Source organism: Aethalodelphis obliquidens, unplaced genomic scaffold (assembly GCF_003676395.1).
Source record: "Aethalodelphis obliquidens isolate GAN/ISIS:26980383/991018 unplaced genomic scaffold, ASM367639v1 scaffold18, whole genome shotgun sequence".
NCBI classification, from domain to species: domain Eukaryota; kingdom Metazoa; phylum Chordata; class Mammalia; order Artiodactyla; family Delphinidae; genus Aethalodelphis; species Aethalodelphis obliquidens.
In genome coordinates this window covers 13,417,284-13,445,118 of record NW_020837962.1, presented here as the reverse complement: position 1 = coordinate 13,445,118, position 27,835 = coordinate 13,417,284, and the positions used below count along the sequence as shown (strand labels likewise).

General features: G+C 46.1%; 1 protein-coding gene across 4 annotated transcripts in view; it reads left to right on the top strand.

Annotated features, from left to right (window-relative positions):
• Positions 1–6,902: 6,902 nt before the first annotated feature.
• Positions 6,903–27,835, top strand: part of FAM234A (family with sequence similarity 234 member A) — a 31,128-nt gene continuing 10,195 nt past the window's right edge. Inside the window, exons 1-3 of one of the 4 annotated variants that reach the window (XM_027118043.1) lie at positions 6,903–6,959; positions 26,483–26,529; positions 26,847–27,144. In XM_027118043.1, coding sequence (XP_026973844.1) covers positions 26,880–27,144 — 265 coding nt within the window. In that variant the 5' untranslated portion in view covers positions 6,903–6,959; positions 26,483–26,529; positions 26,847–26,879. Of the gene's footprint in view, positions 6,960–7,148; positions 7,212–24,962; positions 25,432–26,482; positions 26,534–26,846; positions 27,145–27,835 lie in introns of those variants that run through there. The other 3 variants (XM_027118042.1, XM_027118044.1, XM_027118045.1) reach the window with 3 other exon arrangements.

Here is a 27,835-nt window from a genome sequence, read left to right as displayed (position 1 = left end):
CCTGGTGGCGCAGTGGTTAAGAATCTGCTGTCAACACAGGGGACACAGGTTCGAGCCCTGGTCCGGGAAAATGCCACATGCTGCAGAGCAACTAAGCCCGTGCGCCACAACTACTGAGCCTGCGCTCTAGAGCCCGTGAGCCACAACTACTGAGCCCATGCACCACAACTACTGAAGCCTGTGCGCCTAGAGCCCGTGCTTCACAACAAGAGAAGCCACCGCAATGAGAAGCCCGTGCACTGCAACAAAGAGTAGCCCCCACTTGCTGCAACTAGAGAAAGCCCGCGTGCAGCAACGAGACCCAATGCAGCCAAAAATAAATAAATGTATTTTTTTTAAAAAAGAAGGAAATGTAGAGAATTTCCCTGGCAGTCCAGTGGAGGTACTTTCACTGTAGGGGCCCAGGGTTCAATCCCTGGTCAAGGTACTAAGATCCTGCAAGCTGCGTGGTACGGCACCCCCACCCCACCCCCCAAAAAAAGTAAATGTATAGTCTTAAATGCTTAAAATATTGTTTTAAAGGCAGTAATTTCATGACCTAACAAGCATTCAACTTGAGTTAGAAAAGGAAAAACACAACATGACTGAATAAAGCAGAAAGGAGATTACTAAAAGAAGACAGAAATCAACATAAAAGAAAACAAACATACAATAGAAAGGATCAACTGGGCCAAAAGGTGGTGTTTTGTTTTTCTGAGGTTTTTCTTTTGGCTGCATTGGGTCTGTTGCTGCGCGCAGACTTTCTCTACTTGAAGCGAGTGGGGGCTACTCTTTGTTACGGTTCACAGGCATCTCATTGTGGTGGCTTCTCTTGTTGCGGAGCACGGGCTCTAGGGCTCTAGGCGCACAGGCTTCAGTAGTTGTGGCATGCCAGCTCGGTAGTTGTGACTCACAGGCTTAGTTGCTCCGCGGCATGTGGGATCTTCCCGGACCAGGGATCGAACCGTGTCCCCTGAATTGGCGGGCGGATTCTCAACCACTGTGCCACCAGGGAAGTCCCAAAAGGTGGGGGGGGGTTTGTTGTGTTTTTTTTTGCAGTACGCGGGCCTCTCACTGTTGTGGCCTCTCCCATTGCGGAGCACAGGCTCCGGACGCGCAGGCTCAGTGGCCATGGCTCACAGGCCCAGCCGCTCCGCGGCATGTGGGATCTTCCCGGACCGGGGCACAAACCTGTTTCCCCTGCATTGGCAGGCGGACTCTCAACCACTGCACCACCAGGGAAGCCCCAAAAGGTGGTTTTTTGAAGAGACTAACAACATAGACAAACTTCTGGTGAAACTGATGAAAAAAAAAGAAGAGAGAGAGATAGCACAAAGCAAAGAATAAAATAGGAGTGTAACCACAATGAGAGAAGGAATTAAAAACTAAGAGAACACTATGAACTTTATGCCACTATATTTGAAGCCTTGTATTAAATGGAAAATTCCTGGAAAAATATAATATTAAAATGGACACAATAATAACAATAAAGTCAGAACTGCCATGTAATTGTTAAATAAACTAGAAGAGTAATTTTAAATCTTTCTCAGGCCCCTTGCAGCAGTTTGTGTGATGGCTGAAAAAGCATCTGAACTGCAAGAAGAGAATGATGATGGCCAGCAGGTTCATGTGATGCCTAGGAGAGACCTTGACAGTCCACAGGAGCAGGTAGGCAGAGGCAGCCAGCGTTGGTCCAACCTTCTCACAGTGGGGTCTTACTGCAGCTCTAGGAAGAGGGGAAAGAAGACCCCCAGAGAGGAGGAGACTGCTGACCATGGAAAAAACAAATAAAACACTAAGATACACTTAATAAAATTAAGCTCTAACTCTAAATATTACAATGTATGTGAAAGTACAAAGGAAAAAAACACACACTTGTATGCTAGGGAAAATTCTATTTTGCTTTCTCTAAATTATAATTTTTCTCAAGAGTCAAAAGGCTGTTATTGTGCTTCATTTTAAGAACAGCAAGTCAGAAACGTCAAAAATTTAAAGTGTCATCCATCTTGGGGCAAAAACCAGACTTATGCTATCAGTCTTTAAAAGCCTTAAGCCTGGATTTCCCCGGTGGCTCAGTGGATAAGACTAAGAAGTCCACATGCCGCAACTGAAAAAAAAAGAAAAAGAAAAAGAAAAAAAAATCCCGCATGTCGCAACTAAGAGCCAGCGCAGCCAAAATTAAAAAAAAAAAAAAAAAAAAATGTTGCTCTCCATCTGGCTCTACAATGATTAGGTGACCAGCCACTGCAGTTGCTGACCTTCAACACACCCTGAAAGAAGTTCAGGGCCAAGATCAGGAACAAGGCCCTCTGTGCTCTGGGAAAACTGGCAGAACAGGCCTTCAGATAGGTAGGTATTTTCATTACAAAACTTTATGAACCCAATTTCTTGCATCTTTTCATACCTAGAAAAGCAGTAAAATAATTAACAGAGACATCTGCCCCTCATGACTAGCAGCAGCCTCTACCAAGATGTATGCTTGATTGCACATTACTCCCCTCACCAAAAGCATGTACATAATATATACTGACCCCGCCCCCCAGCCCTGCCCCATTCCAAAGTTCAGAGCTCACTGACCGGCTGTCTCTCCTGCTACAGTCCTCAGTAAGCTGCAAATAAAACTGAACTCACAGCTCTCATGTTGTGTGTGTGGTTTGTTGTGTTTTTTTTCAGTTGACATTACCCAGAACGTCACCTCAGTATCTGAAGTTTCCCTCTGTCCCCTCCTCCTCTAATATGTTGGGGTTTTATGCACCAGCATCAAGGTATTAATAAATCTTATTTAAAAATTTTTCCTCAAAGAATGCATCAGGCCCACCTAGTTTTATTGGTGAAAGACTGGTTTTCTACCCAACTTTTTAAAGGAACAGACCATTCTAATCCACAACCCTTTCTGAAAAATATAAAATGATTAAATATTCCCCAATTCATTCTATGAGGCCAACAGCGGCCATGGCCCACGGGCCCAGCCGCTCCGCGGCATGTGGGATCCTCCTGGATCAGGGCACAAACCCGTATCCCCTGCATCGGCAGGCGGACTCTCAACCACTGCGCCACCAGGGAAGCCCGAGGCCAATATAATCTTGATAGCAAAACTAGACAAGGATAGTAAAATAAAGTGCTGTATAATCCAACCTCACTCATAAACATAGAGCCAAACATTCTAAACAATATCAGCAAATGAAATCCAGCAACATGTAAAAGGATAATAGGCCATAAGCAAATTGGTTTAATCTAGGCATACAAGGATCAGTTATCTTCAGAAAGTTAATAGCATTTACCACATTAAAAGATTAAAGGACAGGAAAAAAAGATTAAAGGAGAAAAACTGCATAATCATCACAAGAGATGCAGAAAAAAAACACTTAATAAAATTCAATGCACATTGATGATGTAGATGAAAAATTAACCAATCAACCTGAGAAAGAAATGAAACATTTTATCCGAGCCAAATTTGAGGACTATAACCCAGGAAGAGCAACTCAGAAAGCTCTGAGAACTGTTCTGCCCATTAGAAGTCAAGGAACAGTTCTTTAAGTTTTTTGAGACAGAGGGCTGTACATCAAATGACATATTATTGACAGTTTACATGATCCAGATCTAAGTGTCATTGTGGTAGGTCATGTGGTCCCATACAAGATCAAGAAAGAATGTTATCTTTTAAGGAGTCCTCTTGTGGGTGCTAGGAGAACGCTGCTGTTTATGGCTGAGCAGGTATTTCTGCAGATGCGGAGGTTTGGTCGATGCATAATGCAGATATACAATGCACAGTGGTGGGGAGACAGGAAGCAAAGGGCAGAGAAGAATTTTTTATGATTAAATTTTTCTTGTCTTGCCATAAAATATGAATTTTATTTCACAAAAATAAAAAAAACTCTTAGGGAATTAGGAATAGAAGGAAACATTTCTAACCTGTTAAAGAGTATCTACAAAAAAAAATCCTACAGCAAATGGTCAACTATTGTAAATATTCTCTTTAAAATCAGGAACAGGACAAAGATGCACACTACTGCTTCTATTTATCAGCTCAGAATGGCAAGAAAAATAAAGACATAAGGATTAAGGGGGAAGAAATAAAATTGTCTTTATTCAGATTATATGATTATATTCCGAGAAAGTTCAAAAGAATCCACCAACAAAGTATTAAAGATATTCTTAGAATGGTTGCTGGTTAAAAAAAAATATGTAAATCTTTGCACTATTTCGATATGCCAACAATGGAAAATGTAATATTTTTTAAAGACACTTTTTTTTTTGACTGCACCTCACGGCTTGTGGGATCTTAGTTCCCCAACAAGGGATCGAACCCGTGCCCCCTGCAATGGAAGCACAGAGTACTAACCACTGGACTGCCAGGGAATGCCCAAGAAAATATTATCAATAGCATTGAAAACCGCAAAATGCCATCTAACAAAAATAAAAATCTTACTGTAAGACATCACAGAAGGCCTAAATTAAGTGCAGAGAGAGTCTCAGCCGTGTTCTTTTTTATTTATTTATTTATAGCTGCATTGGGTCTTTGCTGCTGCGCAAAGGCTTTCTCTAGCTGTGGTGAGCAGGGTTTACTCCTCGTTGCGCTTCGTTGCAGTGTGTGGGCTTCTCGTTGCGGTGGGTTCCCTTGTTGCAGAGCACGGGCTCTAGGTGAGCAGGCTTCAGTAGCTGCAGCATGCGGGCTCAGTAGTTGTGGCTTGCGGGCTCTGGAGCACAGGCTCAGTAGTTGTGGCACAGGGGCTTAGCTGCTCCGCGGCATGTGGGATCTTCCCAGACCAGGGCTCAAACCCGTGTCCCCTGCACTGGCAAGTGGATTCTGAACCACTGCCCCACCAGGGAAATCCTGAGCCCGCGTTCTATGTAAGAAGATAAATCATGTCAGTTCTCCAGTGTGATTTACAGATTGGGGACCATTCTACTGAAAAGCCCTACAGGGTTCTTTTGTGGAACTTGGCCTGATTGTGATTTTGACCGAAGAATGAATGGCTGAAGCTTTCCAGAAGAAAAATAAGGTGGAGGGACCTGTCCAACCAGGTATCACGAGTTACTATAAGGGTATTGTAATTGAGATTGTGTGGCACCTGCACGCCAGAAGAGAATGTAATGATCCCAGGAAGAAGTTGTGGGCATTTAAGACTTCCCTCCATTTCCCAGTGCTCCGGTAAAAAGCCCTAGTCCCCTGAGACTCTTCAGATACTTAGGAGAAAGAAGTCTGTAGTAATTTGTCTAGTTAATTGCTGTGATTCAAAAGTATAATAACTTGCCTTATCTTTCTGAGAGGGTCAAGTAGTTTCAGGCTGGCTTAGGTGCCCAGGTACCCTGGGGCTGCCTGGGCCTGGAGAGATTCATCTAAATATCAAACTACTTGAGTCCAGAGGGGATCCTTTCAGGAGATGAGGAGGACAGATGTCTCTTTCCCTTTATGAACAGATGGAAGTCATTTCTCTGAATCCCTCACCTAGGGATGTTGTGTCAGTCCACTCACAAAGGAAAAATTTCCATCAGTTCTCAATGGGTTGGGTCGGGGGAGGCCTGTGGGAGGTGTGAGGGATGTTTCATACTTACTATTACTGTGGGGTAATTAACAAGAAACCTGGTTTGATGCAGAACACCTTGTGTGAGCATTAGGACAAAGTTATCAGTAATGAAGCTGAGGACTTCCCTGGTGGCGCAGTGGTTAAGAATCGCCTGCCAATGCAGGGGACACACGGGTTTGAGCCCTGGTCTGGGAAAATCCCACATGCCGCGGAGCAACTAAGCCCGTGAGCCACAACTACTAAGGCTGCGTTCTAGAGCCTGCGAGCCACAACTACTGAAGCCCGCGTTCTAGAGCCCGTGCTCCGCAACAAGAGAAGCCACCGCAATGAGAAGCCTGCGCACCACAACGAAGAGTAGCCCCCACTCAACACAACTAGAAAAAGCCCGCGTGCAGCAATGCAGACAAAAATAAATAACTTTATTTTAAAAAAATAATAGGCGCTTCCCTGGTGGCGCAGTGGTTGAGAATCTGCCTGCCAATGCAGGGGACAGTGGTTCGGGCCCTGGTCCGGGAGGATCCCACATGCCGCGGAGCAACCAACCCCGCCAGCCACAACTACTGAGGTCCGCGACTACAGCCCATGCTCCACAACGGGAGAGGCCGCTGCAATGAGAAGCCCGTGCACCACAACAAAGAACAAAAGCAGCCAAAATAAATAGATTAAATAAATTTAAATAAATAAATAAAAATTAAATAAAAAAATAATAGAGCTGAATTTTAAAAACCCAACAGAAACTCATGCATATACATTGTTTTTTAAAAAATATGCCAGATCGTTGGGGTAAAGAGGGACTAACTCAATAAATGGCATTAGCACTCCTGGTTATCCAAATGGAAAAAAAAAAAATGAAGTTACCTTCTTACCCCATACTAAAGCTACTCCAAGCTGAATTAAGGACTTAAATGTTAAAATCAAAACTTTAAAAAAACATTAGGAAAATACGTGGGAGAGTAAGGGGGTAGGAAAGGATTCCTTAAACAAGACACAGAAAGTACTAACCATAAAATATTGGCACTTTTTTAATATTAAAGTGAAAAGACGAGACGCAAACCGAGATATTTACAACACACGCCACCGACAAAAACTTAATATCCAATACAGGGCGCCAGGAAACAACACGAAAAGACAAGCCTTTCAGCAGAAACCTGGACCAACGACCAGAACAGGCACTTCCGGAAGAGGAAACGTCAGGCCAACGCAAGTAAAACCAACTAAAGATGCTCGAACGCGCTAACAACCGCGGAACCGGAGCGGACCGGCAGCACCCCCAAGGCAATCTGCGGGACTGACACTACCGTCCGCGTTGCTCAGCAACCGAGCCGGCCGTGGGGCGGGGCCTGAGCGCGCTTTCCGCCCCGCCCGACCGGAAGTGACGCCGGGAGCGGGGCCGAGCAGCCTGGTGGCGGCGCTGGCAGCAGCTCTGGCATCCTCGGGAGGGCGCGGCGGCGGGTGAGTAGCGCGTCCTCTTCCTTCTCGCGCGTGCGCTCCGCGGCCTCGCGCGGGTCCACCTCTTCCCTCTCGGGCCGTGTCTCTCCGCGTCGGCGCGGGGCCCCGGGAGACCCCAGCCCCAAGAGCCCGCCCCTGCTCTCGCCCACCGCCCAGCGTTGGAGTCCGTGCGTGTCCGCGCCGCGCTGTGGGTGGAGGAGCTACGCGGGAGCCGGGCAGCGCAGCGGGTTGGCAGGACCGACTGCCGCAGCCTGGGTTTGTGTGGCGCTCAGATCAGCCCCGCTTTCCCCCAAAGACAGGATTTAACTCCCATTAGGAACCTTCCCACCCCAGTTGGCTGCATAGGAGGCAAGCTAGCCATCGCTGCACTGGTTGCCTGGAAGTAATTAAAAATATACTAATACTAAAATAGTATGTCCATGAGCTGCCTCTCGCCAGGGTCAGATATGCATGTCCTCTTTCTAGGACGGCGTCTGTTTGACGACTGGCTCAGTAATCCAAAGCTCAGCTGACGGTTACTCACCTATAGAGGTGATTGCTCCCTACAGCCTGTCTTACTAAGCAAAAGCAAAGCAGAGTTTAAAAGCGGGGAAGAACGCTGTCAGTCTGTGAGAGTTCTCACCTCCCCCATGACTTGATTGCCTGGGAGCTGACTGATAGGTTATCAGGGTATAGACAACTGCAAATACTTGCAACTCCGTGATTTCAGCTGAGGAGCTTGTGTGATGTGCTCACCTACCCCTAGGCTGCTAATGCTCTTCTGAGCCTCAACCAGATGGCTCCATTGCTCTCTTTGCACTTTCCCTGTGAGCCTGAAGTTACAGCAGCCTAGATGAACTCAGCAAGTACTGAGTGTCTGCTGGGTGCCAGGCATATAGCACTCATCAAGACAGAATTCCTGTCCTCAAGGAGCTTCAATTCTATGGGAGGATACAGATAATAAGTAAGATAAAATAAGTAAAATATGGAGCATGCTAAAGAGAGAATACGGATCAGGAAAGAGTGAAATGGAAATGACCCTGTTATCAATGAAGTGGACATTTATTTGGGCATTTTACCAGTTCTCTGAGTCCTTGTTGCACGGATTGGAGTGCTTTTGGCTTCAAGTGTCAAGCGTCCATTAAAACTAGATCAACCTCTGGAGGCATTCCACCTACTTTCACTTAGGAAAGTCCAGGGGACCAGAAATAGATGGGGCCAGGGGCTTAAATGAGATCATCAGGATTTAGTGATGGAGTGTGGGGGTCTTACTACCATCCTCTCACACACTTTCTCTTTGACCTGTTTCTCTCTATGTTGCCTTTCTTCTTCTCAGGTTCCTGCCTCTGCTCTACCTGCTTGTATTAGTTATCTGCTGCTCCGTAACAAATCAACATCAATGATGTTTTAATGGATTAAAACATCAAACATTTATTACCAGTTTCTGTGGGTCAGGAATTCAGGAGTGAATTAGGTGATTATAGTTCAAGGACTCTCATGGGATTCTTTTTTTTTTTTTTTTGGCCACTCCACGCAACATGCAAAATCTTAGTTCCCCGACCAGAGATCGAACCCATGTCCCCTGCATTGGGAGCGTGGAGTCTTAACCACTGGACCGCCAGGGAAGTCCCAAAGGACTCTATGGGGTTACAACCAAGATATTGGCTGGGGACGCAGTCATTTAAAGTCTTGATTGGGACCAGAGGGTCTGACTTCAAGACAGTCCACTCACTCAAGGCCTCAGTTCCTTACTGGCTGGCTGTTGGCTGGAATCCTTATTTCCTAGCCACAGGGCCCACGTCCTCACATGTCGTTGTCTTCCCTCAGAGCAAGCGATAAGAGAGGAGAGAGAGGACGGTAGAAGTCACCATGGTTTTTATGATCTAATTTTGGAATTTTGCTGCTGCTCCTGCCATATTCTGTTTGCAGGCATCACTAGGTACTAAAGACTTCACCTTTGAAGGGAGGCACATCAAAGAGCTTGTGAACATATTTTAAAACCACTCCTGTGGGAAAAGAGTGCCTATTCCTGTAATTCCAGTTGCAGTTCCAGATCTAGTGTTCAGTTGGGTCCCAATCATGTGAATCTGATTAGTTAGCTAGCCCTGGGTAAGGAGCCCTCCCCAAAGTTACCAGAACCACACTAAGCTTGTGGGAAAGTGGATTTACCCAAAGAAAGCCCAGGTGCTGTTACAGAGAGAAGGAGTGGATGTCGGGTAGTCAAATTGACCCCTATGTCTGATACATGCTATCTATTTCAAATCAGTTAGAAAAGTTTACAAGCAGAGCATAGCAAGAATTGGACATTTATTCAGACAGGTGAATGTGTATGTTTATTTTATGCCGTGCACTATGCTTTGTCCTGGGAAGACAAAGGCAGTAAACGAGTGATGCCCTCCGAAGTTCTTCACCATCTGGGGGTAGGTCTCACCAGTGGCTCAGTGGGTATGGAGCAGTGGTGGGCGGTGGGTGGGTGGGGGACTGGTTTGAGTGGACTATGAAGGCCCAGTAGGAGTTACTGGTAGGTCAGCCTTGTGATGGGGGAACAGACGTTGGGTATAGGGTTTGGGAAGACATGATACTAGAGGTAGGCGATAGCCAGGTGGTGGAAATACCTGCAGGCAAACTCAGGTGGCTGAGCTTTGTTCTAAAGTTGTGAAGCGTCAGTCAAGAGTTTCAAGCAGGGGAATGACATGATCAGGAGATATGAGAAAGATGTCTCTTGCAGCATCAAGGAAGGTTTGAGAGGGCTACAGAAATCCAGGTGAGAAGTTATAAAAATACGATCTAAAGTAGCGGCCGTTGAAAGGAGGGGTTCAACTGAAGAGATACGTCAGAATCTACAGGGTTTGTGGTTGTTGCAAAATTTACTACGTACCTCACCCGAAATCAGTCTTTAGAAAAACCACAAACTTAGTGAGTTTTGTTCCCACTCTGACTTTGTAAAATCCTTCATGGAGCTTAGGTTGTCTGGATGTAGTGTCCAAAAAGAAGAATGCTGATTCCTAAATGAATAACCAGGAAGCAGATATTGAGAGATCAAGTGGCATATCTCTAACTTTTTAAAAATTGGAGCAAATTTTTTAAGAAATTGGAGGTGGGGCATGGGAGAGAAGTGTGGTCTGTAGATGGAAAAGGTTGGCTCTGTGTTGGTAATTGTTGAAGCTGGGTCGTGGATGAATGGGACTGGTGGTCTCTACTTTCATGAATATTTAAACATTTATGTGACAACAGGTTTTTAAAAAATAAAGGTAAATAAGTAAACTGAAGTTAAGGCATATTTATAGGGTTGATCAAAAGTGATCAAGTAAGAATTATACTTTATCTTCTTAAGAGCTTCTGCTGTCCTTAATGTAAGGACAAGAAGAAACACTGATTTGTGGGGGAATCAAAGGAAATTGAATCTTCCTTAGAACTCAGGAAAAAAGCTTACTCCATGTTATTTTACAGACAAACCTGCAAAACTTGTTCTGTGTAACAGTTGCTTGTCTGAAATTCTGGTAGCCATTTCTCTGTAACTCCCTTTTAGGTGGTATGTGAGCTGCCCTCAATTACTCTGAAAGTTTTGCATCTTGTGGAGAGGAACTGTGTGCTGAGGTTCAGGTCCTAAGCACTGACCTGCCTGTGAAACACTTGCCTTTAACCGGGAACCATGCATGACCTTAAAATTTGTTCTCATTTGAAAGATGATTAAGGGCCTATTGTCTGTCTTAAGATTATTGTTTGGTGAAGAGAAGAAGTAGTTGTTCGGCTGTAAACGGCTGAACACTGTAGCCGTCATTGTCTGACTTCTGCTTTGCTCAGCCGAAAACCCAGTCTGCCCAGTTGTTTTCTGTGGGCGTCTCTCACATGCCTCTGGTTGAAGTGCTGTCAGAACACTTGGGCCACTGGGCCGGGACACAGGCCTCCTAATGTATAAGACATTCCTAAACCGTTTGTATATGTCACAGCTGGCTTTGGGGACGAGCATTTGAGCACTCACACTATAAGATCGGTTTGTGGGGCTTCCCTGGTGGCGCAGTGGTTGAGAGTCCGCCTGCCGATGCAGGTGACGCGGGTTCGTGCCCCGGTCTGGGAGGATCCCACATGCCGCAGAGCCTGCGTTTCCGGAGCCTGCGCTTCCAGAGCCTGTGCTCCGCAACAGAAGAGGCCACAACAGTGAGAGGGTCGCGTACCAGAAAAAAAAAAAAAAAAAAAAAAAGATCGGTTTGTGATTACAGGTCATGAGGTCTGTGCATCCAGACAAGCTCTTGAATGAAGAACTTGATGGGCCTTATCTCACCTTCTTGTCAAGGAATGGCTCCCAAAAGCTCTCTCCCCCGTTTCACTGACACTTAGTTTAACTGACACTTACCAAGTGTCTGTCGTTTGTTTAGCACCAGGGAAGTCCTGCTGCCCTAAAATAGCTCTTGGTCAGAGGCTGTGGGAGGAGTATTATGGGTGCTTTGAAAGAAAAAGTTCGAGTTCTCAGGGGGAAGGTGGCCTTCCTGGTCCGCGGTGCTCATGTAGGCTTGATGGCCAAGGCTACAGCCAAGGCTCGGAGCACTGAGAGGGCCTCCTGGCAGGAGGACCATCCTGAGGGAAGACTTGAAAATCCGGATCCCTGGGAGTTCTCTGGTGGTACAGAGGTTAGGACTCTGTGCTTACATTGCTGAGGGTGCAAGTTCAGTCCCTGGTGGGGAACTAAGATGCCATAAGCCGCCTGGCACAGACAAAAAAAAAAAAAGGAAAGAAAAGAAAACCAGGATCCCTTACTGGTCAAATCACAGCAAGGCCAAGTGGACAACGGCGATTTGCAGATAAAACACATGCCCAGTGGATACATGACAAGATGCAGTATGTTTTGTCCAATGTAATTTCTGTCCTCTAGAAAAGTAACCCCGCTGAGTGTGAACTAGGGGTGAGAGCTCCCCAGTGGAAAGAAAGAAATCTGCTCCACTCTCAGCTGCACCTTCAGAGTCACCCTGGACCATATCAGTACACAGTCCAAGAGTGGTAAACTGATCTTTTCATGGTTTAATCCAGTGACAAAATCCTTTCAGTTTCTATTACTAACTGGTGAAGCTAGATAGTAAAGTTAATCTATAATCAGAGTCTTTTCCTAAGTATTCCTTACATATTTTCTCCATTTAAAAAGCTCATCTGCACAACATTGTAAATCAACTACACTCCAATAAAAATTAAAAAAATAATAATAAAAAATTAAAAAGCTCATCTGCTGTTTCCTCCAAGCCTCTCCTCTGCCTGTTTAAATGTATTTTCTCTCTGTGTGTTTTCTAATTTGCAGGTACCTTTGATTAAAATAATGTCTACTTTGCGAAATTGTCACCCTAGTGAGATCAAGTAATACGAGAAGTAGCTATTCCTGTGTGAGTGGAGGAAGGTGTTCTCTGTCTGGGCAAATAGAAGTGGGCTACTCCTTCCGTATTCTGTCACAGAGCTGACTGTAGTACCAAGTTCTCAAAATTCTCAACTAAAACCAGAGTTAAGATTTTAAGGCATCCAGTTTAAACTGAACAAAAATTTTACTTAGTTTAAACCAATTTTTAAAATACGCAAACTACCTTTCCAGTGGAAGTGCTTAATTTTCAAAGTCTGATCTCTTTGATTCGTTGTCCGAAAAGAATTCTGTAAAATTGAAAATTTAAAAATTGGGGGTGGTGGTGCATCTCTTATTAAAGTCCCCTGAAGTGATCTTTTCTCCCCCCCCCAAAAAAAAAGTTACCAAATTTTAGTTTAAAAAGGTTAAACCCCCTACTTTCATAATATCTGTAGAATTGTCAGTTATTTGTTGGGGCAATTTTCCCTTTTCCCTCTGCCCTTGTTAGAATCTTTTTTTTTTTTTTTAAGATTTACTTTTATTTATTTTTAGCTGCATTGGGTCTTCGTTGCTACATGCGGGCTTTCTCTAGTTGTGGCGAGCGGCGGCTACTCTTTGTTGCGGTGCGCGGGCTTCTCAATGTGGTGGCTTCCCTTGTTGCGGAGCATGGGCTCTAGGTGTGTGGATTTCAGTAGCTGCAGCATGCAGACTCAGTATTTGTGGCTCACGGGCTCTAGAGCGCAGGCTCAGTAGTTGTGGCGCATGGGGTTAGTTGCTCTGCGGCATGTGGGATTTTCCCGGACCAGGGATCGAACCCACGTGCCCTGCATTGGCAGGCAGATTCTTATGCACTGAGACACCAGCAAAGTCCCTGCCCTTGTTAGAATCTTTTTTTTTTTAAACAGCATCATTGCTTATTTATTCTCAGTGTCTCACCTGTTAGAATCTTTATGCTTTCTTTATCCATCAAAAAAAGTTAGAGACATTTTTATTTTTGAATTTTCTGTTCTCTCTGTCTCAGTAAACTGTTCTCAGAGAAAGAGCTCTTGGAGAAAAAGGAGTTATTTCCTTTATGCAAATACTGCGTATTCCTGCCCCTCCAAATGTTAATTGTTACTGGGCTTTACTGTCCTTCCCCACCAGGCAGGAGGGCAGGTTTGGCCTTGAGCAGACACACCCGCAGGTGTGTGGCCCTTTGAAAAGCTGTACACAGGGATTGCATGTTTATCTCAAGCAGGTTATTCTTAGACTCATACCTTTTACCCTAATATGTATCATACTGATACATTTTCTTTCTCATCTCTCACATTTTTCTTCATTTCTTTTTTGTTTCGTTTTACTTGACATTTAAGTCAAAAAGTGCGCTGCATAGTCATCATTTCAGAAGCTCAGAAGTGGCAGGAGAAAATCCCAGTCAGTGACTGTCTGGAAATCCTGTAAACCAATTTCTGATCTCTGTCCTTAAGACCACGAGCTAGTTAGAAATGACAGAAAAGGACATTAGATGCAAATGAGGTAAAGATACAAGTCTCTTAACCTCAGAGTCTTTCCCTTTATTATCTTTTCTTCATTTGTTGTCTCCTAACAGCTTTTGTTTTAAGTGAAAACTTCATTCCTTTTCAGTACCTGGGAAGTGTGTTCCTTTAATTTTCTGTATATGTGTACAAATGTGCATTGTGTTTCCCTTAAGATCTGCTGCCCTGATGTTCCCCAGGACCCCTGTTCTCCAGACTTCTCACATTGAGTTTAGCTAACACAGAAATATGCGTTTTTATGCCCAGGTTGGACTTCCAGAAGCCTGTCTTTCCAATGGGCCTGTTACTTAGAGCCCATAGGCCGGTGGCTATGGGTCTTTTCTGTGCTGGCCAACGAGGAACTAGTAAACACACCTGATTTCAGGGATGCGCTTTATTCTAGGTTATGGTTGCAGCTGCTTCATTGCTGTATTGGAGGCAAAAGACTTTTTAAGTTTCTCTTACTTCTTTATGTGGAATTTAACGACAGCAGCTTCAATTTGAAACAAAAAGGAAAAAAGCCTGGAGTTCACAGACTTAGTGATTCGGCTTAGGGATAACCCTTTGCGTCTGCTGGGGCCAGGTTGGCACCTTGAGCTACCTGTGTGCCTTTGGTGTGAGCCTTCTGCCACAACACCTGGGCTCAGGATCAGGCGTGTCCTCAGTGTTGGCGGCGCTGGGGCCCCGCCGTCGCCACAAGCGCTCCCCTGCTGTCCGGGCGGTCCTGCTCCCGGGCCCTCCGTGACCTCGGGCACCTGCGTGGTACTGTACATGTTCCCGGGTGTCACTGTACACGAGCAGCAAGGAACCACACGGACCTTTTCCCCACAGTGGGAAGGGAAGTGATTGCCGTGGGGGGTTTGCAGAAAGGCTGTAATTATTTTGAAATAGTGGCAGGTTGGGGGTTGGCTGTTCTTTTGGATGTCCTCGTAGAACTGCACTGTGGTTGATGTTCTGCCAAGAACAAGCAGAACAAAACAGAAACAGTTCCCACCTCTGGAGCAGAAGCTTCATGATCGGGCGGTTCTGAGGTGTCGCTGGGCCCTGGGGAAGCTCTGACCCCCCTCCCTTGCTCAAAGTTTGTTTGTTTGTTTGTTTTTGTGGTACGCGGGCCTCTCACTGTTGTGGCCTCTCCCATTGCGGAGCACAGGCTCCAGACGTGCGGGCTTAGCGGCCATGGCTCACAGGCCCAGCCGCTCCACGGCATGTGGGATCTTCCCAGACCGGGGCATGAACCCGTGTCCCCTGCATCGGCAGGTGGACTCTCAACCACTGCGCCACCAGGGAAGCCCTCAAAGTTTGTTTTTTAAAATTATTTTAAATTAATTTTTAAAATTTATTTATTTATTATTTATTTATTTATTTTTGACTGCGTTGGGTCTTCGTTGCGCGCAGGCTTTCTCTAATTGCGGCGAGCAGGAGCTACTCTTTGTTGCGGTGTGCGAGCTTCTCATTGCGGTCGCTTCTCTTGTTGCGGAGCACATGGGCTCAGTAGTTGTGGCTCGTGGGCTCTAGAGCACAGGCTCAGTAGTTGTGGTGCACAGGCTTAGTTGTTCACTGCATGTGGGATCTTCCCGGACCAGGACTCGAACCCATGTCCCCTGCATTGGCAGGCGGATTCTCAACCACTGTGCCACCAGGGAAGCCCCGCAAGGGTTTTTATTATTATTTTTTAACTGTTTATTTGGAACTAATTATAGACTCACAAGATATTACAAAAAGCTTGAAGTGCTTTCCCCCAGGCCTGGTGGTGACGTCCCTGGGGCTAGCGCATTATCAGAGGTGGGAGCTAGATGTTGGCACAGTGCTGATCACTGCGCCGCAGACCTGCCCCATTCCTGTTTCGCCAGTTCTCACACGGGCTCCCTTGTCTGTGTGTCTGATGATATGAGAGTCTATCACATGTGGACGTTTGTGCAGCCAGCAGCACAGTTGGCACGTGGACCGACCCACCTGACACGGGCCCATCCTCACTGCCCCTCCCCACCCGGCACTGCGGTCCCACTGCCTGCCCTTAGGGACCCGGCTGAGGGGGAGGATTCTCGAGGTGTCAAATAGAGAGGTTATCATCTCTCCCTCTGTCCAGCTCAGTTTGTTTTTAGGTGAATAAAGTTTTGTTACTTGAGTTGGTTATGCTGGGTATGCCCTCCCTACCCAGCTTTCTCTCCTGAAGAATAGAAACCTTTCCTGGAGAAGGATCACAGTATCTTTCACCTATCTGTTATGAAGTATCTTTAACTTGGAACTCTGTTAATGATTAAAAGGAAAAAAAAAGAAATCATTCAGAGTAATGCAAGTGAGCCAGGGATTTCTGCGGGAACAGTGAGTGAAGTCCTTGCTCTTAGAGGGATGACGGGAAGCAGCGCTTAGGACCAGTTCTGCTTCAACCTCCAGTCGGAAAACACCAGAGCTGGAGCGTCCCGAGCCGTCCCTGCGCTGGGACCCTCCGTCTGGAGGGCATTGTTGCCTCGCAGGAGCTGAAATGGCTGCTGTGGCTTCTGCCCTTTGGCCCTCGTCTTGCTGCCACCCTTCTGCATGAAGCCCGTCAAATATTCAAGGATGTTACAAAGCACAATTCAGTATTTCACTTTTTGTAATTTTTTATTACTGACCCCAGTATAAAAATAACGCTGTGAGGTCAGGCTTTGCCCGAGGTGAGGGCTGTGGCCATTGCTGTTGTTCACAGTGCAGTGTCCTGAGGCCTGGGGTCTGCGTGGCTCAACCCGCAGGACTGGGAAAGCCCAGGTGTGACGTTTCCCCACTGCTTCTCTACGTTTGAGAGCTGTGTTTCTTTGGGGCCAGTTTGTGCTTGGTGTTGTCTCCAGACTTCTCCAGGGAGCTGGTGAGAGCGTGTAGTGGAGAGAAAGGGTCCCAGCCGAGGGGGCTGGGTTGCCCAGCCTGTCCTCGGAGGGTCCCCCTGAGAGAGCCTGGGGGCGGCAGGGCCTGGTGCCAGCGGCTGTGTCTGAACCAGACTGCCCCCACGGCCATGGGCCCGATGGAGCCTCAGCCACCTTGCATCCCTGGCGTCCACCCGTTTTCTGAGTTTGACTCTCTGGTCTCCCCATTCATTCTGGACACTGTCTAATCTCTTTCCAACAAATTCTCTTTCTGCCTACACTAGCTAAAGTGTTTTTGGCAAACAGGAACCTTGACTGGTGTAGAGAGGTTGGGTAGATGCCCGGGTGCCTCGGATGGGAGGGGGTCTCTGCCCGGGTGCCTCGGATGGGAGGGGGTCTCCAGTCCCAGCCCCTGCTCTAGACTACACCGCCACCTGTGGTGACTTAGATTAGATAGGGAATCATTCCTAAATTGTGACCTCCCTTTTAAACAAGTATCCCCACTGCCAAGAAAAACAAAAGCCAGACTGGCTTTGGGTCACATTTGGTTAGAAGAACCAGAAAAGGCTTCATAAATAAGATGGCATTTTCCATGGGCCTTGAGGAGTGGGTAGGGTTTGAAAGGAAAGGATGTTTTAGGTGGACTTAGACACAGGGAAGTGTTAGGATTAGGCTTTTCAGGGACACCGGAGGGTCTGCCACATGGAGGGTCTGCCACATGGGGGCCACAGCTGTGGGGGTAGCGGGTGACAACCTCCCAAACACAGTTTTTTAATTTATGCTCTTTGGACACTTGAAGGGCTTACATGTAGGTAAAGGGATTAGATATTATTCCAAAGCACAGAATCTGGATCAGGGGACGGTTACAGGAGAGCAGATTTTAGTTCAGAATATGGCAAATTCCTAGTAACCAGGACTGTGCAGCGTGTAGGGCTTGGCTCCATATTCCAGGAGTGGAGGTGTCCCCAGAAGGGACAGGAAAAGGCCAAGAAAGCAGTGTTCCCACTTCATTCATGTGCCACTGTGCCATACTCGCAGCATAACTACACAGTTATTTTTATTTAGTACTTTTCTTTAATCAACTCACTTTTTCTAGTTAAATACACTTTAAGAGAAAACACCAGAGAGGCCAGGGATACAGAGCTGGAGGAGGGAGCCATGTCTAGAGTCCCCATGGCCTGGGCTGTAACTCTCCCACCCCAGATTCTCACAGCTGTGCTGCTGCCCCAGAAACCAAAAACCAAAATAATGGCTGAACATATCCACCACTTGGCAAAAGATGTAAACCTACAGGTTCAGGAAGCTGAGCAAACCTTTAGCGGGATAAACCCAAAGAAACCCATGGCAAGACACATTGTAATTAAACTTCTGAAAACTAAAGACAAAGAAAAAAATTTGGAAGCAGCAAGAGAGATTGACATCTTAGTTATGGGGAGAAACAATTCAAAGGACAGCAGATTTCTCACTGGAAACCGTGAAGGCCAGAAAGAAGTGGCATCATGTTTTTCAAGGGCTGAAAGAAAAGAACCTATCAAACGTCAAGCACTGAATTCTATATCTGGGGAATTATTCACCAGGAATGATGGAGAAATAAAGACATTGTCATGTGAAGGAAAATAAATTGGTTGCCAGCAAACCTGCTCTAAGAGAATGACTGAAGGAGGTTCTTGAAATGTAAAGGAAATGTTAAGAGAAGCATTCTTGGAACATTAGGAAGAAAGAAAGAACAACAGAAAAAGCAAAAATATGAGTAAATATAATAGACTTTCATTCTCTTGAGTCTTCTAAATTATGTTTCATGAATGAAGCAAAAATATAACACTGATGTGTAGATGTATGTAGAGGAGATATTTAACACAATTCTATTATACACAGACTGGTAAAGGCTTAAAGCAGGGACGTGAGGTCTCTACACTTCACTTGAACTAGGAAAATGCTGACAGCAGGAGACTGTGTTAAGTTAGGTGTGTCTAATAATGTCCAGATCAACCACTAAAAATCTTCAGCGAAACACGCTAAAGCACCTAGATAAATAAAACTAGAATTGTAAATAATATTTCCCTTATTCATAAAGTAATCCACAGGAAGTCAGGAAGAACAAAAGTGAGAAACAAAAAACAGAGAACAAACAACAAAAGGCAGAATAAAGGCCTAATATATGGATAATTTCCTTAAAAGTAAGTGGTCTGAAAATACAGATTTGCAGAGTGGATTTGAAAAAAAAAAGATCCAGGGACTTGCCTGTCAGTCCAGTGGTTAGGACTCAGTGCTTTCAGTGCCGTGGCCCAGGTTCGATCCCTGGTCAGGGAACTAAGATCCTGCAAGCCGTGTGGCACTGCCAAAAGAAAAAAAAAAGATCCCTGTGCTGTCTAAAAAAAACCTACTTCAAATATATGATATAGGTAGATTGAAAATAAAAGCATGGAAAAAGATATACCATGCAAACATTAAGAGACGATAAGGAGAGCTATTAATGTCAGATAAGACTTTAGAGCGAGAATTACTTGGGGACGGGGGGGCATTGTGCAATGATAAAAAGGCTGAGCCACACAGAAAATACAGCAATCCTACATACGTGAGCAACAAACCACAAAGCTGCCATTTCTTTAAAAACTGAGTTGGCTGTCTGTATCCCCTGTTCCCCATCCGTGAATTCAACCAGCTGCAGATTGGAAGTATTCCAGGCGGAAAAATCCAGAAAGTTCCAAAAAGTGAAACTTGAGTTCAATGCACACTGGCAACTGTCTACATAGCATTTACAGTGTACTGGGTATTATAGGTTATCTAGAGATGATTTAAGGTGTATGGCGAGGGGTGTGTGTGTAGGGTTATGTGCATCCCATTTGATGTAAGGGACTTGAGCATCTGTGGATACTGAGGGACGACTACTCAGCAATACAAGGAATCAACTGTATTCATACAGCAGCAACACAGAGGGACCTCAAGGGCATTGTGTTGAGTGAAAAAAGCCAATTTCAAAGTTCACATACTATGTTATTGCATTTCCATAACACTCCCCAAATGACAAAATTTTAGAAATGAAGAACGGGTTGGTGGTTGCCAGGGGAGAGGGATGGTGGGTGTGGCTCTTTGTGGTGATGGAATATAGTTCTGTATCTTGATATACATGAATCTACACAGGGAACGCCATGGCATAGAACTACGACGTCGCTCTCCTGGTTTTGATACGGTTCTGCAGTTGTGCTGTAACCGCTGGGGAAGGCTGAGACGGGGCTTCTCGGTATGATCTTCGCAACTTCCTATAAAGCAGTAATTTCAAAATAAACAGTTAAGGAAAGAACCTTTATCAGTTACCGGAAGTCTAAGACCACTGTCACCATAAACGGAAAGACATCCGTGAAAAAATACAGAGATAACTAGAAATAAAAATATTCACCTGGCACCACCTAAATTGTCTTGTGTGCTGCCAGTGGTGTAGGACCCAGGCTTTGTGAAGCCCCCTTACGGAGGGGTGGGAGGTCATGGGACTTCACTGGAGGACTTGGGACCCTTCAGTGCAAAGAAACTGTGTTCCTTAGTGAAGCTCAGGTTCTCAGGATCTCAAATATAGACCCTCAACTCCTTGGGCAGCTCCAGGCTTGAAACACTTCGTTTAACAGGAAAAGAGGGCGCTGGTGAGATGCCTGAGGTCTCTGTGTCTGGAGAAGAGAAGGAGCAGCACAGGGAGAGGGTGGTGACAACGATGGAGGGAGTCGCCCCCCTGCGCCCCCGCCGCACACTGAGCCCCCAGCTTTACATGCACTACCCAAACCTTCCCAACAACCTAATAGGAAAAAGAAACTGAGGAAAGCCACAATCCAGAGGCAGAGCTCACTACCAAACCCAGCTTCAAAATCTGCTCTTTCTCGCCATCCTGTACCCTTACGTACATGCATTTAGGGTTCTTTTATTTTGGTGCTAATCTCTCTCTCTCTTTCTCTTTTTTAACCACCAAAGCATTTTTATTTTTGTCACTGACAACGTACACAACAGTGGAATTGTACTATTACTTTGCTTGACTTCCTTAAATATTACTTAAGTAGGCATGTACGTTTAAGAAAAGTAATACCTTGAAGTATTCTGTAAACATAACCCCTCTCAATATGTTTTCCTGCTTTGTTTCATACATAAATAGCATTTTACAAAGTTATGAATAAAACTCTGAACTCTTATGGCCTAAAAGTGTGTGTAGATTCTGGAGCTTGACAAGATGTTCTCTTTATGATTTTATAGCTAACATACACTATTTTTAAAAATTGAAGTATAGTTGATTTATAATGTGTTAATTTCTGCTGTACAGCAAAGTGATTCAGTTATACATATATATATGTATATGCCTTTTTAAATATTATTTTCCATTATGGTTTATTATAAGATATTGACTATAGTTCTGTGTGCTATACAGTGAGACTTTGTTGTTTATCCAGTCAATATATAAAAGCTTACATGTGCTGACCCCAAACTCCCAATCCATCCCTCCTCCAACCCCCTCCCCCTTGATAATCACCAGTCTTCCTCTGTGATTCTGTTTCTGTTTCATAGATAGGTTCATTTGCGGCATATTTTAGATTCCACATATAAGTGATATCATATGGTATTTGTCCTCTCTTTCTGACTTCACTTAGTATGATAATCTGTAGTTGCATCCATGTTGCTGCAAATGGCATCATTTCATTCTTTTTTATGGCCGAGTGGTATTCCAGTATATATATGTACTGCATTTTCTTTATCCATTCATCTGTCAATGGACATTTAGGTTGTTTCCATGTCTTGGCTATTGTAAATAGCATTGCTGTGAACATTGGGGTGCATGTATCTTTTTTTTTTTTTTGGCCTCACCGCACAGCTGGCAGGATCTTAGTTCTCCAACCAGGGATTGAACCCAGGCCACCGCAGTGAAAGCGCTGAGTCCTAACCACTGGACCATCAGGGAATTCCCTGTATCTTTTTTTTCTTTAATAAATTTATTTTATTTATTTTATTTTTGGCTGCGTTGGGTCTTCGTTGCTGCATGTGGGCCTTGTCTAGTTGCAGCAAGTGGGGGCTACTCTTCGTTGCGGTGTGCAGGCTTCTCATTGCGGTGGCTTCTCTTGTTGTGGAGCCTGGGCTCTAGGCGCATGGGCTTCAGTATTGTGGCCTATGGGCTCAGTAGTTGTGGTTCGCGGGCTCTAGAGCGCAGGCTCAGTCGTTGTGGCACACGGGCTTAGTTGTTCCACGGCATGTGGGATCTTCCCGGACCAGGACTCGAACCTGTGTCCCCTGCATTGACAGGTGGATTCTTAACCACTGTGCCACCAGGGAAGCCCCATTCCCTGTATCTTTTTGAATTATAGTTTTGTCTGGGTATATACCCAGGAGTGGGATTGCTGGATCATACGGTAATTCTGTTTTAGTCTTCTGAGGAACCTCCACACTGTTTTCCACAGTGGCTGTAATGTGTGCTATTTGCAGTGTTTATCATGGGTCAAATGACTTATCATCACAAGTTACTGCACGAGTTCCGCCGACAGACCTTCCAGTTCACTTAGTAAAGATGCCATGTGTTAAAAAGTCAAAATGGGGACTTCCTTGGTGGTCCAGTGGTTAAGACTCCGTGCTCCCAATGCAGGGGGCGTGGGTTCAATCCTTGGTCAGGGAACTAGATCCCGCATGCCGCAATTAAAAGATTCCCGCATGCCACAGATAAAGATCCTGCATGCTACAATGAAGAGCCTGCGCAGCCAAATAAATAAATAAATAGATAAATATATATATATTTTAAAGTCAAACTGGCCAAGAGACATCATTATTATTTATTTTATTTATTTATTTTTCTGGCTGCACCACATGGCGTGTGGAACTTCCCCAACCAGGGATCGAACCCAGGCCCCCTGCATTGGGAGCGTGGAGTCTTACCCACTGGACCACCAGGGAAGTCCTCCCATGAAATTCTGTTACAGGAACAGAATCAATACGCTCCTAAATTTTCCAAATTTTATTTTGAACCACCACTTTGATTAGTTAAAACTTCCAGAATAAAAATAATGACACACAAAAATGATCTTAGAAAGGCACACTTACCATTCCTGGCACAGAACATTTGATTTTTAGTTTTTGAATGACTGGAAGTCATTATTCCTTAAGAAAATATTAACGTATTTGTTGAAAGTGATTTATTAGGTAAGTGAAAATGAATCTTGCACATTGGCTGTTTCATTTTATATAATGAGTAATTTTTTAGGTCTTCACTTATAGGGTGTAAAACTTAGAAAAACATTCTCAAACTAATATGCTCATGAGAATTAAATGATTCGAGCTACAAATAAATACTAAGCTAAGATTGAGGTGGCGATCCCATTGGCGATTTTATTTTATTATTTTTGTAAATTTATTTATGGCTGCATTGGGTCTTTGTTGCTGCGCGCAGGCTTTCTCTAGTTGCGGCAAGCTGGGGCTATTCTTCGTTGCAGTGTGCCAGCTTCTCATTGCGGTGGCTTCTCTTGTTGTGGAGCACAGGCTCTAGGCGCATGGGCTTCAGTAGTTGTGGCACACGGGCTCAGTAGTTGTGGTTCGTGGGCTCTAGAACACAGCCTCAGTAGTCGTGACACACAGGCTTACTTGCTCCGTGGCATGTGGGATCTTCCCAGACCAGGGCTCAAACCTGTGTCCCCTGCATTGGCAGGCGGATTCTTAACTGCTGCACTACCAGGGAAGTCCCCTCATGGGCGATTTTAAACGAGTTTCTCACAAATTCTTTTTGATCTCAGATCAGTTTATGACCTCAACAGATGTCTTAGTGGCTCATTCACAGTTTTAGAAGCCAACGTCTGCTGGTTAAAAAGGTGGTTCCTGCAGGGATGTTTATCGCAACATGGCCCTGGACCAGGTCAGCCCACGGGGTGCTGGTCTCACGGGGCTGCCTTGGCCCCTGCAGAGGGGGCTGGCCTCCTGAAGCCTCTGTCCGTCCACCATCCGGTCTGTGATGGGTCTTATTTTGTCCTCCCCTGCATGCGGGCTTGGCCAGACCGTAGGTGCTGACCTGACTCCCCAGCTGTGTTGCTAAGGACCGTTTGGAGAGAGTTTCCCTTTCTGCTTCTACATCCAGATGGGTGGTAGCGTGGGGAGGGGGTTCTCTCTGCCCTCACTGGGGGACCAATAGCATTCCTGTGTTCCCTCCATGATGCACCATTGGTCTGACTTAACAAGGAAACCTGTGTAGCAGGGACTAGAGAATAGTTTGGGCTCATATTTCCTTTAATTTTCAGAGGTCAGGTTTATAACTCGATTATTCTACTCACATTTTAAAACACACTTTATGGTTTTCAGTGCACAGAATATTTCTGGAGGGAGCCGTAAGAAACTAGTACCACGCTTCTCCTCTTGAGTTTGGGGGCTACAAGAGGAAGGGCAGTTATGCTTTTATATCTTTCACACGTTGTATCACATAAATTTATTGCTGACTTAAAAAAAAAACCCAAACTACATCAGTAACTGTTTTGCACTGTCCTTGTTTCTTCCAAACTACATCAGTAACCGTTTTGCACTGTCCTTGTTTCTTAGCTTAGGGAGTGAAAGACTGACTAGGAAAAGGAGTGGTTTAACTTACTGGCTTGGGGTCATCGGCATTGGGGTTTACTTTACTAAGCTTGCCGAGAACTCCAAGGACAAGAACCCCCAGGCAGCTGGATGGAAGGAAGGTGCTCTTCCTCCCTTTTATTTGCTTTCCTCCAGGCTGGCAATGGGGAGGTGGCGTCTCCATGGCAGGGCAGGAGGCAGGAAGAATCTAGCCATGTGGTGGTGAGAGTGGGGTGACCACAGCAAAAGGGCAGACTCTTGGGCCAGCGCTTTTTCCCAGGTGGCTGGACCTGGGAGTCGCCTTCTGCCGGGCCCCACCCAGACAGGCTGATTTGATCGGGTGGTGAATGTGCCCAAGGTGAGGATCATGGCTCGGGAGGGACCTCTGTGCTCACCCCACTGCGTTCACAGACTGCCTGGTTGCATTTCACCAGCGCTTTGCAATCCCCACATGCGCCTGCGTTTGTGAAAGCGGATTTCCTGTGCAGACCTGGTCTCCAGGTGTGCCAGCCGCAAACGAGGTCTGGGAAACAGGGTTGTAAGTGGAACGTGAGTGGTTGTCATTTTGAGCAGGTGCCCTCGTGCTTGCACAGCCGTGGTTCAGAGAGCCTGAGTTTCTAGCCCAATATTCTAAAGCTCTTACAAAAGAGAACTTTATAGATAGAGCTTTTAAAATCAGTAATTTTAGCATTCTGGTCTCTCATTCAGTTTGCTTTGCTTTGCTAAAAGAATCTACGCATGTTAAATATTTCACACTCCCCTCGCTGGGACCACAGAGGCTGGATGCGCCAGGTAGATCCAGGCTCTGCTGCCGGCTCTTTCCCGTCCCTCCCAGACGGGCCCCCACCTCCCGCCCCACGGGTAAGATGCTTGGGCTTGAGGAGGCCCCTGGTCATGAGTCCTTGTTTGATTTCCTGTGTCCAGCTCATTACCTCGACAGGCTCACCTTTTCTGACTGCAGGATGTTAAAACTCATGTCTCAGCACTAGGGGGAGGCACAGAGATTTGTTTGGTTTTCTTTTTAAATTGTAACATACACACAACATGAACTTTACCATTACTGACATTTAGTACACGCGTTGGGTTTTGCAGCCATTGTTACCATCCCAGAAGGAAGGCTCACCTATTAGCACTCCCCCCAGCCCCTGGCACCCACTTATCTACGTTCTGCCTCCAGGGATCTGCCTGTTCTGGACATTTCGTATAAATGGAGTCGTATGATACGTGACCTTCTGTGTCTGTATAATCTCACCAAGCGTCACGTTTTTGAGGTTTGTCCATGCTATCGCCTGTGTCAGAGCTTCACTCCTTTTCATGGCTGTGTAATAGTCCACAGTGTGGGCAGACCCCATTCTGTTTATACATCACCTGTTGATGGATAGTGGGGTTATTCAGAACAGTGAAGCTCAGAGCATTTGTGTAAGTCCCTGTTCTCGGGTCTCCTGGAAAAACACCTAGGAGTGGAGCTGCTGGGTCGGACAGTTGCCCCGTATTTGATCGTCTGAGGAACTGCCAGGCCGTTTCCACAGCGGCTGCCGTGCTTCCTCCTCACGGCTGTGCACGACTGTGTTTCCCAGGGTCTCTACCTCCTCACCCACCCCTGCCATTTTACATTTTATTACCAAAGCTGCTCTAGTGGCTGTGTACACAGGCTTTTAAGTGAATTATTTTTATTGAATAATAGAGAAAAACAGTTAAAGTCAGAAGGTAAAACGTTTATAGAGAAAACCAGCACTCTGTTGTCTCTTCCTGCCTCCGTAACCCACCCCTTCCCAGAGGGAGCCCTTCCCGCTGTCCTGGTTTTAACCACTGGCACAGCCTCCCTCTCATGTAGATGAGGCTTATAACCCACTCAGACCCTTTGATCCCTTGCACCCTCTCAATATAATTTGTGTTAGTTAGGACACTGGTTTGGCTGTTTAAAAAGGACCAAAATAACAAATACCTTGCCTTACGCCAGGCAGAAGTTTGTTTCTTTCTCGCACGATGAAGAGCACAAAGCTTGGTGATGAAGGTTTCCAGCCGTCAGGCCCACTCTGTCTGTGGTTCAACTTCAGAAGTGTTTTCCGTCTTATTTTCCGAGGTGGCCGCCCTGGGTTTCCTCCCCGACACGCCCAGTGCTGCCAGCAGGAGGGGCAGGAAGGAGGGAGGTCGTCCCGCATCCCCCCCCCCCCCCCCCAGCCCCGGCGTGACTTTATCTTGTTACCAATAATAATTAGCTGGAGTGAGTGCTCACTGTGTCAGATGCTGTTATAAGTGCTTCTGTGCATTTACTGCTTTAACCCTCAGAGTCTTGTAAACACTGTTGTTTTCCTTTCACAGGGAAGGACACAGGTGCGGTCAGACTTGCAGCTCGCTGGGGTCACCTGGTGAGTAAGTACAGCCCCCTCCCTGGGGGGCTGACCCCGACTCGGGTTGGGAGGCCAGTCAGAGGTGCCTCAGTTAATAGTTAATGTTTAATGCATGCTCTGCCGTAGTCTAGCCCGGCCGGCCTGCCCGGGTCAGCAGGCAGGAGCTGTAGAGCGTAGAGGGAAACCCGTCCTGCGTGCTGCCTCTGTGCGCCCACTGCCCTTCTGAGTTTGAGGCCTTCTCCAGTGGAGTCTGTGACACCCCTTCTTGGGCTGATGGGCCGCGGTCACAGCCGCCCCTGGGGCTCCTGACCACCTCTCCTGTGTCGCCACCACAGTGGCCAAGAGGTGAGCTTGGGGGTGTGCACACGATGACGGACAGCAAGGACTTAGAAGCCGAGATCCACCCCCTGAAGAACGAGAACAGGAAGGTGCAGGAACATCTGGGAAACCCAGCGGGAAAGGAAACCAGCGTGAAGCCGCCCCCGCAGTCCCGCCTCTCCCGGTGCCGGACGGTGGCCTTTTTTCTTTCGCTGTTTGTCTGCCTTTTCGTGGTGTTCGTGGTTTCCTTCATCATCCCATGTCCAGACCGGCTGGCGTCACAGGGGGTGTGGAGGATCGATTACAAGGCAGCAGGTGCGGGCGGCTTGTGGGGCAGGGGCGCTGAGTATCCCCGGGTCCCCTGGAGTCTGGGGGCCGGGGGCCGCCTCTCATGGAAACAGGAGCGTCCTCAGGAAGGACGGGCGGGGGGTCAGGAAAGGAAAGTGGCCCATTTGGTTACTTTTCTGAATTAAAAAAACATAGTAAAACAGAGCAACTGGCAGAATAGATGTAGCGAAGACTGATCTAAATGTGAAAACCAGGCAGGAGATTTGTGGCTGGGTCTCCCTGACGTGCTCCAGCCGAGTTTCCAGTCTGCCCCACCGCAGTTGAGCACACTTGATTTCTCTCTCGTAAAATCTTGGCCTTATGGAAGCTGCTGAATCAGCTTTCCTCTGGGCACTTCCCTGCCTGTTGGGAGTTGTGCCCGTATCAGCGGGCGTGGGTGCTGACAGCCTCGCAATGTTTCTTTGCACAGACTTGAAGCCCTCTCTGGTGGAATAAGGGGAATTTCTTGTTTAAGCCCCACTGACGGTCAATTTTGTTCAGAATTTGGTGCCTAATTTTGAGAGGGTGAAGTAATACATGTTTGTGTTTATTTTTGGCAGCTTAATTGAGATATAATTTATTATCATAATATTCACTTGCTTTGAGTATACGATTCGATGATTCTTAGTCAGTTTAAGACTTGAGCACTGGGACTTCCCTGGTGGTCCAGTTGTAAAGA